The 14028-nt window shown below is 58.4% G+C and overlaps 1 protein-coding gene across 10 annotated transcripts in view; it reads right to left on the reverse strand.

Annotated features, from left to right (window-relative positions):
- The window catches only part of ABLIM2 (actin binding LIM protein family member 2), a 142533-nt gene that overhangs the window by 31676 nt on the left and 96829 nt on the right, over positions 1 to 14028 (reverse strand). For 6 of the 10 annotated variants that reach the window (XM_019796776.2, XM_019796780.2, XM_019796777.2 and 3 more), the window contains 3 exons: positions 12008 to 12106; positions 5326 to 5427; positions 4836 to 4889 (listed from right to left, as the gene is read on the reverse strand). The exons of 2 other annotated variants lie outside the window; for them this stretch is intronic. In XM_019796776.2, the coding sequence (XP_019652335.1) occupies positions 4836 to 4889; positions 5326 to 5427; positions 12008 to 12106 (255 nt within the window). The remainder of the gene's footprint in view (positions 1 to 4835; positions 4890 to 5325; positions 5428 to 12007; positions 12107 to 14028) is intronic. 2 more of the 10 variants (XM_019796781.2, XM_019796778.2) reach the window with 1 other exon arrangement.

A 14028-nucleotide genomic window follows, 5' to 3' on the forward strand; every position in this document is an offset into this window, starting at 1 on the left:
GCAAGCCTGCGTGAGAGGCGTCGTGATGGACAGAGGCAGGGGACAGGACGGCTGCATGCCCACCATCCAGGGCTTGCCTGTGGCCTAGACAACAGCGGTCGCCGGGGAGCAGAGCCCTGAGGGTCTGGCCACACATCCGCCATGACTCTAGGCGGCCACCCAGCAAGCTCTGGGGACGATCAGGCCAGCGGGGACTTGGAGCTCCAGAGCACAGCCACTGTCCCGCCCAGAGAAGGCCGCCAGGGCCGGGTCCACCGGTGACCGTCAGTGAGCACACCCCTGACGAGCCCTGGGTGGCCCCCAAATGGACCACTAGAGCGGAGGTAATTTGCAAGTACAGAGACAACAAAGGGCTCTCTGGGATATGAAACCCCAGCCCTTGGAATTCAGGCCGTGGGGCCCAGAGGCCACCCTGGGTTTGAGGACTTCACACAACTGAGGGTGACCGGTTGGGCCAGACCTGTTCTGGCTGTGGAGCCACCTCGGGGCTCAAGAAATGCCCCACCCCCTGACAGGGAAGCTATCCCACCAGGACTCAGCATGTTTCCTCTGCTCTACCAGGAGCGTATGACTCAGCCGCATTCAATCACCAAGGGCTTTCCAAAGGCCAAACGTGCCAGCCCACGACACACACGACAGAGGCCCAGACGTGGGAGCAGGGGTGGGAAAATACAGCATCTGGCATTTTGTATTATATGCAGCCTGCTTCCTGAACAGCTCTGAGCCTCAGTTTCCTGATCTGTGAAATGGGCAAATGACGCCCACCCCCAAGCTGTGAGGATCCCATGAGGTGATGCATGTAGATGCTGTAATGCGCCAGGGAGCCCGGGTCTGAACATGCGGAATGAACAAGAGAACAGCCCTGAAGCAAGTGGGCAGTGTGGTGTTTCAGTGTCAGGAGAAGGAAGACCGATGCAGGACGACCCAGGAAATCGGCTTGAGTGTGCCTGTCCCAGCAAACAAGGCAGTGCCCTCCGAGCCTGGATGTATCTGCCATGAGCAGCCCTCCGGGGAGAGCCCCGGGCACCTCTGTCGGAGGCATCACCAGGAGACTGGCAGGCCTCTAATGTTCTTTCTAGACTCACAGCCCACCGGCCTTCCCTTTCCTCCCGTCCCAAGACAGGACCCCAAAACCAAAATGAGACTTGACTCTACCACAGAGGAATCCCAGGAAGACACGGGAGTTTTACACCAGGGACCAGAGGAACAGCGTGCGTGCCCCACGGGGCCCTGTCTGCTGACTGGTTTGCAGGGGAGGATGGAGCGAGCACCCCTCTGCTAGCGGACAGCGGCAGGTGCAGGGTGAGCTGCCATCTCCTGCCTCTGGGGCCCGGGCATCCGCTGCCATGGCCGTCACAGAGCTGTCCTTTGCTTACAGGTGACACAGCTAGCCCTGTCCCTGCATCTGGACACTCTGCTTCCTGGGGGGTGTGGGGGGAGGTGTTCTGTGTTTCCCTGGAATTCATTTTGAGCTAAAACCTAGCACAGCGTCGCTCCGGCGAGGGGCTCCTACCACTGGAACATGCCTGCTCCACGCCCACATCAGCAGGGCTCACCCAACGCCCACAAAGCCCGATAGCGAGGCAGCCTCGAACCCACTCTTGGGGTAGAGATGGGGAGTGGCCATGTCGGGAACCACGCCTGCCTCACCAAAGTCAGGGGCGCCCCCCACTGCGAGCGCCTGCAGACATCTTGGGGCACCCCGGTCCTCTCTGCACTCCATGTCCCGCCGCTCCCCGCCTGTCCCATGTCGGTCCCCAACTATGCAAGAAAGGGCTCTTCCGCTCCTGTCCTGTCCTGCCCCCCCTCTGTTTTCAATTTTCCACTCACTTCCTTTTGCTTCCTTTCTTCTATTTTTTTCTTACTATTTTTTAAAGTCGTTAAATCATAACCAAGTAGAGCTGGAACTAATATAGTACAAAACATACTGTTGGGACCTAAATACTGCACAGCGAGAGCAGAAGGGTCAGGGGCCGGAGGTCAGGCAGACCGGGGTGTGACACCAGCTGGGCCCTACAGCAGCCACTTGTCGGCCCCAGTCTCAGGCTCCTTGCCTGAGTGGGGCCAACCTTGGAACGGGCCAGCGGGTGACGCGCTGGCAGCTGCGGGGCGCCCGCACAGAACGGGGATGCCCTCGCGACAGCTGCTCGAGCGCGAGCCCCCCTTGTCCTCAACACCAGCGCCCCACTGCAGGGCCGGCAGGCAGCCACGTCAGCGCTGGAGGTCGTGTCCCCAAAACAGGAAGGGGACGCGAGCACCAGAAAAGAATGATGCTGATTAAGAAAACTTTCCATGAGTTGGAGAGAGGGCACCAAGAAGCAAATGCATTAATTAAAAGCTATGCTTTTTAAACTGGTTGGACATATTATCTTAAACTAGTTAAATGGACCAGTAACGAAACATCAACGTCCATTGTCTTGAGACAGGTGGAGGTCAACATAGTGGCTTCTCAAGGGTCTCCCCCGAGGGACGACTTGGTGGTGACTTTGCTGAGTGTGTACAGGTGCACATGCACACGCATGCTCACACATGCATGCTCTCACTCTCACACTGATGCTGTCTCACACACGCTTACACACACGAGCTCACACGCATACTCTCATACATGCTCGCACACTCACACATGCATGACGTCACACGCTCACACACATGCTCGCGCACACGCTCACACATGCTTGCACATGCATGCCCACATGCGTGTGTGTACACACACGCACACACACTTCGACAGGATGTGCTCCACCTGGGATAGAGGAAATCTTATAGAATCAGAACATCTCAAATATAGCAGGAACTAAAAAACATCCTAACACAAATGTTTGGAGCGTTCCCTAAGGAAACCTGGTGAAGGACGGAGCACACACTCGCTGAGCCCCGTCCACAGCGCATTCCCATTCACAAAGGGACAGGCTGTGTTCACGTTTGCGCCTCGAATGTGGCCGGAGGCAGGGCGGAGAGTAGGTACTTTGTAAGGTCTATTCGCTGAAAGAACCAGTATGCCAGGTTTCTGAAATGATAAATGGGCTTCGGTCATTGCTCAGCGTTCAGTCATACAGGACCTCCCTTGCCTTTGGATAGGAGAGGACTTCATATCCAGTTTAAAAACAACACAAGGGGGGCGCCTGGGTGGCACAGTGGTTAAGCGTCTGCCTTCGGCTCAGGGCATGATCCCGGCGTTATGGGATCGAGCCCCGCATCAGGCTCCTCCGCTGGGAGCCTGCTTCTCTCTCCCACTCCCCCTGCTTGTGTTCCCTCTCTCGCTGGCTGTCTCTCTCTGTCAAATAAATAAATAAATAAAATCTTAAAAAAAAAACACAAGGATTCACGCTGATGACAGTAAAATAAAATGTCTCCATTGGACAATTTAGTCAAAGGACTTAGGGTTGGAAGCTCTTTGTCTTAGATCGGGCTCGTTCAGAAGGTGCTGAACAATTTCATAATCTGATTTACTGCATCTTCTGCTTTCTAAGAGGCCGGCCCCTCTTACAGCACGGGCGTTAATTACATGTTTGAGGTTCATAAAAGGCCAAGGCAGCCAAGGCCACTTGTGACAAGCACAGAACACACATCTTTCCATGCAGGCGTGAACACGCCTGATGGTAAGACAGCTTCAGCTGGGTCTCAGTCTCCCCACTTGAAGCAACAAGGGGCTGGTCTGGACAATCCCTAACAGCCGTAGGGTCTAACTGGCCCATCCCTCTCTGATCCCTCCAGAACAACTGTGCTCCAAGCTTCGCTAGCTGAGAGGGTAGAGTCACCGCCTTCTGGGTCCCTGAGAGCTTAATCCTCCCTTTCTTTCTTGGGAAGAGGAAGAAATGCACAAAGCACAGGGCCTATTGCACTCAAGGAAAAATCAGAAATCGTGTTTGTATAATCAGACCACTGATTAATCAGTAAGTCACAGAAAGCATGCTTTTGTAGGATTCCTAACAGCGACATGGTTGTGGACGGGGGACGTGGCTGTTTTCTTTGGGGGCATCTGGACAAGGACTTTAAATATGGGAATTTCTCTTCCGGTCTCCCCATCAGGTGCACAGCACTTCACAGTTTAGAACATATTTCCACATTCGTTACTCCACCTGGTCTCATAACCAGCCTGTGAAGAGGGCAAAGTGGACGGATTGGTCCCATTTTGCAGATGAGGAAACAGAGGCTCAGGATGGTGAAGCCACATGCCCCAAATCACCCAGAAATTCCATCAGGAAACAGAGGAAGACCTGGAGCCTTCTGCTTCCTGCTCCGTGGCTCCAACCGCCTGCAGCCCACGCACCTGTCCCAGGCCGACTCAGACGGCACGGAGGCGGGCGGTCACCTCGGAGAGGGAGACCAGGGGCTGAGAGCCCCCTCACTGCTAGACCTGTGCAGACCCTATTTGCTGATGCAGCAAAACTCTCTGACTGAAGGCTAGCTCTTCACTCTCTCCTCAGATTCCTAAAACACAGGAATGAATGACTAAATCGGGTTTGCTCTGTTTTCCAAAATTCCGGCTGGGTTGGGTTGGGGTCCAGGAAGCCTTTGTCCCTGAGCACGTCGGCTGACGTCAGCCCGGCTGTGTCCCTCAACGTGGCATAACTGAAGCCCCGGAAACCTGCCGTCGGTGATGAATTCCCACCCCAGGCCCACCGACGAGAGTGTTAGCCTCGGCTTTGGGCACACAGCCGCGTCCTGACTCAGACGTGCCCTCGTGGTCTTTGCTGCCGAGGCCCTGGGAGCCCGCTAGTGAATCTGCCCTTTCTCCCCATCCCCGATTGGAGCACAGCAAAAGGAAGCATCCAGAAGCAAAGGGGTGCAACAGGCATGCAGGGAACACAGCAGCAGAGGAGATCCGACTGTACCATGCTGTTTGTAGATAGGGGGTTTCCTATAGATGTTATCTTTTACGCCAGTGTCTGGGAAAGAAGAGAGAGAAGAGGAGAAGAGCAGTGTGAGCGAGCACACTGGTTTCCATCCCGCTGCTTCTCCAAAGCAGCCGTTGGCCACCAGATTCCAAGTGACCAGAGAGGCTCACAAGCGACTGATGCCCGGGACCCACACCTCAGACAAGCGTCACCCAGCCCAAAGCCAGAACCTAGTTCAGGGGGCGCAGGGAGGGAGGCGGCTAGAGTGGGCAGCCGGCCAGACAGCACCTTCTCTCCAGCACATTCCTGGGAGGGCAAAAATGTCTCCCTGGTGTTTGTGTGGCTTTGGGGGAAACTCCAGTGCACGCCAGCTGGGGGTGTGCAAACCCTCAGAATTGGAGGGGCTGCCGAGAGGGTTGGGAATCAGCAGTTCCGTGCAATCAGATGCTCGGTGTGGCAAGCCCAATCACGCATCCTGGGTTCCTACCTGGGACGTGGAAGTGGCGAGGCGCCTGCTGGTAGGTGCAGGGGGGAGGCTTGCTGTCTGAGAGCACCGAGAGGCTGGGGGTGCTCCGGCCACTTTCACTGCCTCCAGACGGAAGAGCAAAGACAGGTAGAAGGGAGGAAGGGGAAGGCAAAGGAGAGTATGTCAAGTAGGAATGCTGGTTCCCAGTGAGCCCCTATCCCCTGGCTGGCGGAGCCCCGCAACGCTCTGCCCAGGGAAGGGTGTCCCCCACTGACACTTCCAGACCGGGCCCCGTGGCTTGTTAATCCAACCTCAAGTGGACCTCTTCCAATGGCCCCATTGCAAGGAGCAGTAGTTCCAAGGGCAAAGGGCTTGCGGGTTGCTAGTTCATGGGAAGGTCGGCTTGGTTCGGCTGACCACACTCTCCTCGGGGTGCACAGCTGGACTGCCGTTCAGCCCCGGCTGGTGCTTGAATCCAGAAAATCGCAAATTCACCAAAACTGAAGCCTCCCTCCCTCCGTACCCTTGTGCAAAAAGTCGCCATTTTCTTGGAGAAGCCGCAAATCAGTCAGTCAGAACACGGTTACAAAATTGGTCCCCAAAAGCCCCTGAGTAGGATTTTACCAGCTACGGGAGAATGAGAGCAAGTTGGACTAATCAGCTACCACGTTCCTAAATAAAGCTACTTCTGGCAAATTTAATGAAAAGATTTCTCCAATTCTGGCTCCAATTTCTCATCCCATCTGGATTTGTAATCTCTGTGTTCTGGTCAAGGTTGGATTATCAGGTCACAAATTTAGACGTCCATAGTTTCCCGGGTGACCCCCCCCACGCACCTATTTAAGGAATGACACGATAGACAGAATGCAATGGCATCGGACACTTTGGATGATGGGGTTTAGGGCTCATTTTAGCAAGACACTCCTAAGGCACACGTCATCTCCTCTCCCGGTAGCCCCAGGAACCCCTCTGCTGGCAAAGGGAGGGGCCCTCCTGACTAGGAAGGAGCCCCTGCGAGTTGAGCTGCTCAAAGCAGCAGGGCCCTGACTGACCCGGCAGGGAAACCACCCCCCCACAGGGCTAGACGCGGACTGGAGGGCGCAGCGGGCATGGGCTCAGAGCTCGCTGTTGCCTGGGTCGGGCGCACCGGGAACCCGGGAGGCCACGGAGGGGCAGGGGTGGGCGCTCAGCCTGAGCAGGCCACCACCCACAGCCCAAACCGGGCTCAGACCACAAAGGAGCTCCTGACCACAGCCCGGAGCATCCAGCCTCCTGCGCCTGGGAGCCAATTTCGCCCGTCAGCGCTGGTAGAACTTTGAGCCTAAGACTGCCCCCCCTGTCGTCGTGTGAACCCTGCCTGCCCCGAGCCACACCCCCTGTGCCGCACACACCCAGTCCAGGCTCCTTCCTGCAGCTCCCTGGGGAGCGTCAGCTTTTGGGCTTTCTGGGGGAAATCGTCGCATGTGCACATGAAGGAAACCACAGATGGCCGATCGGCTCTACCAGCAGTGGCTGTGACGGGATCCGTCCCCAAGAGCAGAGAAACACGGCAGAGGTGCAGGCTTTAAAATATCTCCTTGCACAGGCTCTGGAACAGCCGAGGACGGCCCACCGTGGGTGTCACCACTAAGCCTGGTGTGCTCCGGGCTCAGCCCGGTGAATCCGGGAGGCTTCGTTCGAACAGCTCACTCCTTCTGCCAGACGTCACGCGCCCTCGTCCACCCAGCTCCTGCCCAGGTGGCTGCAGACGATGGGACATGTGGCAGGGCTCCTGTCCCCCCAGTCCCCAAGCCTACGGTGCAGTGTCCTCCTACAGCCCAAGAAACAGCCTGTGTGTGTGTGTGTGTGTGTGTGTGTGCACGCGCTGGTCTCTGTGGGGAGCACCCACAGTGCTCGGCAGGTCCTCATGGGGCCTGAGACCCAGGGGCAGCTGGGAACGCAGACCCAGAAGCAGGGTCCACGACGCCCAGCCAACCTGCCGTTCAGGACCACAGAGATCACCGAACTCTGGCCCCTTGCTCCCAGGCTGAGCCGTCTCTCCTCGCATCCCCTCCTCCCAGCCTCCCTTCCCCTCCCTACCCCCACTAGAATCTCCTTTGCAATCCTCCCCATTTGTCAAGACCCCTCTTGGGTCAAGGCCCTGGTGCAAAGCCTCCCTGAGAGACCCAGGCCACCGCTGACCCTTCCCCTGTCTGGACTCACCAGGTCACCTCATCGTGATAAAACACATGGCTAACATCAACCCCCTGCAGGGCCCCTTGTGGTGCTTTGCCCACATGAGCTCACAGAAATGCCCACAGCAGCCCCGCAGGACTCACGGCACCCTGGCCGCCCGCTGCAGGAGGGACGGGGCTGGGAGGGGCCAGGGTCCCGGTGAGGCCCAGCTCCGGCCTGCTTGCTGTGTCACCCGCAAGGCTCCAGTCACAGCCCCGGGGCCAGCTTCCTCCCTGGGCCTCAGCAGTGAAACCCCAAACCACCGATGTCGCCACGGATGTGGGGAAACCAGAGGAGAGCCTGGCTGTGTGGTGACGTTGAAAAGAATCCCCTGCTGACCAGGCTCTCGGGGCTCTGGGGGCAGTTCGGGAAGGAGGTCGGATTCTGACCTCCACGGCTGGTGGGGGGAGGGGCTTCTTCTTCCTAAAGCTGAAGCACGTGGTTACTGTGCAGCCAGTCAGGCGTCCCGAGCGTGCAGCCGTCTCCCCGCGGGTAACCGCTCCGTCACCGCCGTGCGTCGTCACCTTGGTGTGGGCTAAAGGCCACCCTTCAGGTTCTGCATCCCCTCCCCCATCCCAGGATCCCGTCTGGACATCATGTGACATGTCCTCCCAGCTCCCCAGGCTCCTCTGGGCTGCGACGGTTTCTCAGACTTCCCTGGTTTTCGATGATTGTCGTGAGGAGTCCTGGGCACGTGTTCTGTGCGGTGTCCCTCCGTGAGGACTGGTCTGATTATTTCTCGTGATTGGATGGGGATCGAGGGTTCTCGGGAGGAAGACCCAGGGGCGTGGTGCCCTCCCGTCCCATCAGGTCAAGGGCACCTGCCATCGACGTGACCGGTCTCTGTGATGGTAACTTTGACCCCCTGGCCGAGGTGGGGTTTGCCAGGCTTCCCCAGCACATAGTCCCCTTCCCGGCCCTCCCACGCTGTGCCCTTAGCAGACAGGTCACTGTGTACCACCTACGCCTGGGGACTTGGGGGGGGCACTCCTCCAGGGTGGCGCGTCCACGTAAGTCACTGGGAGCTCTCCTGCTCGGGAGACTGTCCCTCCTCCCTCATTTATTTACTTGCTCGTTTCTTTATATATGTCAGCATGGACTCGCGGGCCCTCGTCTCACTCGCTGGGTGACAATCCAATGCCCATTATTCATTCTGCTCTTCAATCGTCCCAGCTTTGCCCTGGGTCGGCTCCTGTCGCATCTGTTCAAGGTGGCCAAGAAGCAGAGCCAGCTCCCATCCGCGCACAAGGTCGTGTTAAGGACAATGAGCAAGACGTGCGTGGCTTCTCACGTGTGCAGCACACCACCACGGGCCGTCTGAGCCTTGACCACAACCACCCAGTAAGGTGGACGGCCCAGGGACTGGGGCCAGATAAAGAGGTGTCTCTGAGGCACAGTGAGTGAGTGGGAAGCAGGCCCTGACCTGAGGCTCTGTGCCAGCAGCCCCTTCCCTCCCCTCCCCTCCCGCCACGTCGGGGGAGTCTCGCTGGTCAGTAAGCAGCCCAGTGAAGAGGTCCGGGCAGCACCGCCACCACTTGACCTTCCACACCTGCCTGCTCCTTAACAGGGGAGAGGCTGGGCTTAAGCCTTACACTGCCTCAGAAGACATACAGGGGTCTGAAATTCATACTAAAGTGCTAATGACTGCCGCCAACACTGACGCTGCCTGCCGGTCTTGGTAGCGGGTGGCCTTGGGTATTGAGACACGGCGGGAGGAAGGTGTGTCTGGGATGGGGGTCCAGCAAGGAGGGAGAAGGACAGCAAGGGGCCCCCGTCCGCATCTAGCTGGGTCAGGGCGGGTATCAGCTGGGGTGAGGGTACGGCTCTCCTTGGGGAGCCCTCTACCCACAGTGGCTTTCGGAGGGTAATCTCCACCTAGAGGAGCCGAAGATGCTAAGGGTGCCACAAGGAGCAGCCGGGAAAGGCTTTCCCGGGGAGGGTGGGGGACCCCGGGGCCATGGCCACTGGAAGAAGGACTGGTCTTTGACACAGTGGCCACTGAACACCCCTGGGTTGGGTGCACTAGGGCATGCGGTCGAATGGGAGCCTCACGCAGAGCATAGGCTCCCTTGGTGCGGCCTGAGGATGACTCAAGACCCGTGGGCGACACGGCTGGTGAGCGAGGGCCTACTCGGCTCTGCCCCATGGAGCTTTGGGATCTCAGGCCAACATCGTCTGTCTGAGCCTTGGGGTCCTCTGGGGGGAGTCCTGTAAACGGGCTGGGCACTCCCCAGGTCACAGATGGCCCTGGAAGTTGGGTGTGGGGCAGAGCCGTGGGGTCAGGGCTCCCCTGCATCTGACCCAGACAGGAGGGCAGGGGCTTTGTCTGACTCCTGACAAAGGGAATTCATGGCCAAAGCAGCCAGGAGGGAACCAGGGCAGACACCGAATCCAAGGTCGCAGGACCCACACAGGGCCGGGGCCTGGGCCCCCCAGCAGGCCGCACGGGGACTGTGCTCCTGCCCCCGGGAGAGACCCTTGGCCAGGCTCTGAATGGTTTCTGAATCATGTTTTGGTGGGCAGGGGGTAGAGCCTGTCTGCATGGTCTCCCCCACCATGGGGTGGAAGAAGGGCCATCCCTGCTCCTGCCTGACGGCAACCGGCTGTCTCTCCCTCTGCCCCTCCCTGGCCTTCCCTACGGGGCTGAGGAGGGGGCGCTGGTCCCCCTGACACGCCTGGAGTGGGCGTGCTGCAGGTCTAAGGCACCGCCCCGGGGCCCGCCCTTGGCTGAGGGTCCATGCTGGCTTTCCTCACCCTGGAGGGATAAGAACCTGAGGGACAGGGTTGTAGCATCTGCTCTGGCCCCAGACCCCAGCCTGGACTCGTCTCGGCCAAAGGGATTCCCCTTGTGGTCCGGCCAGCACCCAGGGGCCACTGGGACAGCAAGGCTACCACGGCACAGACAGCAAGTGTCCCGTGGCCAGGCCTTGTCTCCGGGTCACCCCTCTTCCAGAGCTCCCAGGGGAACAGCCACACCCAAAGCAGGGCCACGGGGGGTGGGGGGGAAAGCTGTGTGTCCAGGGGCCTTTGGACCCGTGAGCCAAGGGAGAAGAGACATCTCCTTGGTGACCTGCCATGACCCGTCTACTAGCCAAACTCCCCCTGGTTTGCATGGAGTGTTCTGTCGGCTCACAGGACACGCACGGGCCCCGCGGATGCATGTGGCAGGGCCTTGCTGGCTGCTTTCCCGCTCACGGGACGCACCATGTCCAGCTTTGCTGCTTCTCCAAGAGAGATGGTACATCCAAAGAGTCAGACTCTGAGCTGTCCGGACAGGTCCCGATGCTCGGGGGCTCTGCTCTCCATAGACTGAGGCGGGGGGCGGGGGACACGTAAAGCAACCAACAGTGACATATGTAAGGGAACGTACAAGTTCTAGGAGCCCCGTCTGAGACCATCAGATGGGAGCACGGGCCAGCTGTGCTTGGCTCGCCTCCCGGTACCATCGGGAGGGACATGCCCCACTCTGCAGCTGTCCAGAATGGGGGGCTCAATGCCCCTCCGGGGGACATCAGTGAGAACATCGCTGCTGCTTCCTCTAACGCCCAGAGCGTCCTGCTACAGTGTCTCGGGCCACTAGGGCTGCGTAACGAAGAGCCAGACATGGATTTCTTAGAGCTCGGAGGCTGTAAGTCCCAGATGGAAGTGTGGCAGGGCTTGGTTTCCGGTGGGAGCCCTCCTCCTGGCTGGCAGACGGCCACCCTATCCTCACATGACCGTGAGGCCCTTCCTCTGAGCACACGCAGAGATTGAGGGCTCTTCCAGTGTCTTTTCCTCTTCTCGTAAGGCCCCCGATCTCACTGGATCAGGGCCTCCCCTTAGTGACTTCATGCAAACCTAATGGCCTCCTGACCCCATCTCCAGATGCAGTCACATGGGTGGTTAGGGCTTTACCATACGGATCTTGGGGATACAATGAGTCTGTAACATACGGGAAACGAGCTTGGCCATTTTCCTGGTGTGACCGGTGTACAATGTCTGTGCAGGGATGTGGGGGGCAGGTGGGTCTGTGCCCTAGGAGGAGGCAGGAGCTGGAGCCCTGCAGGGTGTGCGTCCAGCCCCGGCCACCATGAGCCCCGAGGCCCCAGACAAATCACAGCCTCCTCTGCTTTTGCCCCTGATAACGGCTGCGAGAGGTCCCTGTGCCCCACGGAGCTGACGTGGGAAATCAAAGGGGGTAACGGGAGAAGGCTCTGGGAATGAGGCCCCAGGCTGGGCGCAGGGGAGGGAGCTCCTAGCCTCCTGCCCCTGCAGCTCTCACTGGGCTCCTCACTACTCACTCCTTCCCACAGCAAGCTCCCTCTGTCCTCGTCCCAGGAACATTGACACAGCGACAGAAACAGGGCTGGACCCACGAGACACACAGCAGGGAGCACGGGCAGAGACACAGGGCTCGGGGAAGCCATGCGGCGGACACAGGACAGCAAGACACAGACGTGTGGCAGGACGCCCTGCGAGTGCCCGCGGCCCGCAGCACTGCGCACCTTACCTCGAAAGTAGGGGATGTAATGATGTCTGAACACGGAGGTAGGGCTTGGGTGTTGGGACAGGGACAGGCAGCTACTGGTACCAACACTCACAGTACCAGCTGCGGGCAACAGAGAGCAAGTCAGTGTCCACCCCGGGCTCGCTGGCCGCAAAGCCTCAAAAGATTCCCAGGCCCTGCCGCGCTAGGAACGTTTGTGCTTCCTCTCCCAAGGAAGGCACCCCTTTCTGAGGCACCTAAGGGGGAGACACCAAATAGGCTTTAGACCAGTCTGCTCCAGGTTCCGAGGGAGGAAGCCCGGCCCTCTGAGGGACAGGGTGGCAGCCCTGGCCCCGGAGCCCAGCCTGTCCCTCCATGCGGGGGCTCCTTGGCCTCAAAGACAGGTGGAGAGCAGCTGGCCAGACCAGGGTGAGCGTGCACCTGATGGGCACCTGGCCTTGTCCCGCTGAGACACATCGTGGCTCTCTGAGGTGAGCACCCGGCCAGGCACAGCCAACAAGCCCAGGTGACCCGCGATACGGTGGTTGGGGGTCAGGAGAGGGGCCCTTGGAGCGGGCACTGGAGGAGGCTGACTGCCCCTCACTCACCTGCTCGCTCGTCAGTCAGTCAGTCACTCACTCACTCACTCACTGGCTCTTTCACTCACTCACTCTCATTCAAACACTCACTCACACACTCATTCATTCACTTGTTCACTCATATACTCGATCAGACACTCGCTTGCCCACTCACTTGCTCACTCATTCACTCACGCACTCATTCATTCACTCACGCACTTGCTCATTCAGTCACTCATACACTCATTGGCTCACTCATTCACTCACTCACTCATTCACGCACTCACACACTCACTCTCATTCACACACTCACACACTCATTCATTCACTTTTTCACTCATATACTCGATCACTCACACACTCGCTTGCCCACTCACTTGCTCACTCACTCATTCACTCACTCATTCATTCACTCACTCAGTCATTCATACACTCATTGGCTCACTCATTCACTCACTCATTCACACACTCATTCATTCATTCACTCACACACTCACTGGCTCACACATTCATGCACTCACTTATTCATTCACTGGCTCACTCATGCACTCACTGCCTCACTCACACACTCGTTCACTCACTTGCACACTCACTGGCTCACTCACTCATGCACTCATTCATTCACACACTCACGGACTTGCTCACTCACACACTCCCTGGCTCACTCACTTGCTCACTCATTCATCCACTTTCCACTTACTGAGCAGGACGCTCCAAGAACATTGCAGGGAGTCAATGAAAATAACTTTGCAAATGAATGAGTTAATTTTTCCACAAGGCTGCGGAACTTAGAGCGGTAGCCTGTGGCCGTGGAAATGGAGTCATGCAGCGGCTGGCCAAGGAGGAAGAAGCTTGGGAAATCCCTCACAAAGGCAGTGTGTGCATGGAGTGTCCCTGGGGCTGTGACACACCGAGGGCAACGATGAGTTTTCGAAGCTAAGGGTGAACAGTACACAGCTGGGCGCCAGGCAGGGAAGGAGGCGGGCTGGGGTAGAGGGCACCTGCCCCGGGCGTCTCCCTCCCGGGAGGGGGCAATAACCCCTCAGCAACGTTCCCACAGGGATGGCTGTCTTCGGGGCCACCAACCCAGCTACAGGGCAAGAGCGTCACCAGATATTCTCTTTGTTGGCCATCGGTGCTGCCCTCACAGCTCAAACCCTCCCAGACCCCGAGAGCCCAGGACTAACGGACCTCTCGGCTCCTGCATTTATGCTCCTTTAGCTTCCTGATGTCTCTTGCGACCGAAACATCAGCTAGATTCTAAGTGCTCGGTGCTGCCTGTGTGTCTCACCGGACGGCTCCTCTAACCAGCAGGGTAACCCGCTGCCTCTGCAGCGGTCCTTTCCTCCCGACACGAGGGGCCAACCTTTGTGGACACGTGACCCGGCCAGGTTCTCCCATCACTCGCTGGCCATCCCACACCCGGCCTGTCGTTTTTCCAGTTGTGTAAAGGAAGACAGTCAGAAG

Source organism: Ailuropoda melanoleuca, chromosome 11, assembly GCF_002007445.2.
Source record: "Ailuropoda melanoleuca isolate Jingjing chromosome 11, ASM200744v2, whole genome shotgun sequence".
Lineage (NCBI taxonomy): Eukaryota > Metazoa > Chordata > Mammalia > Carnivora > Ursidae > Ailuropoda > Ailuropoda melanoleuca.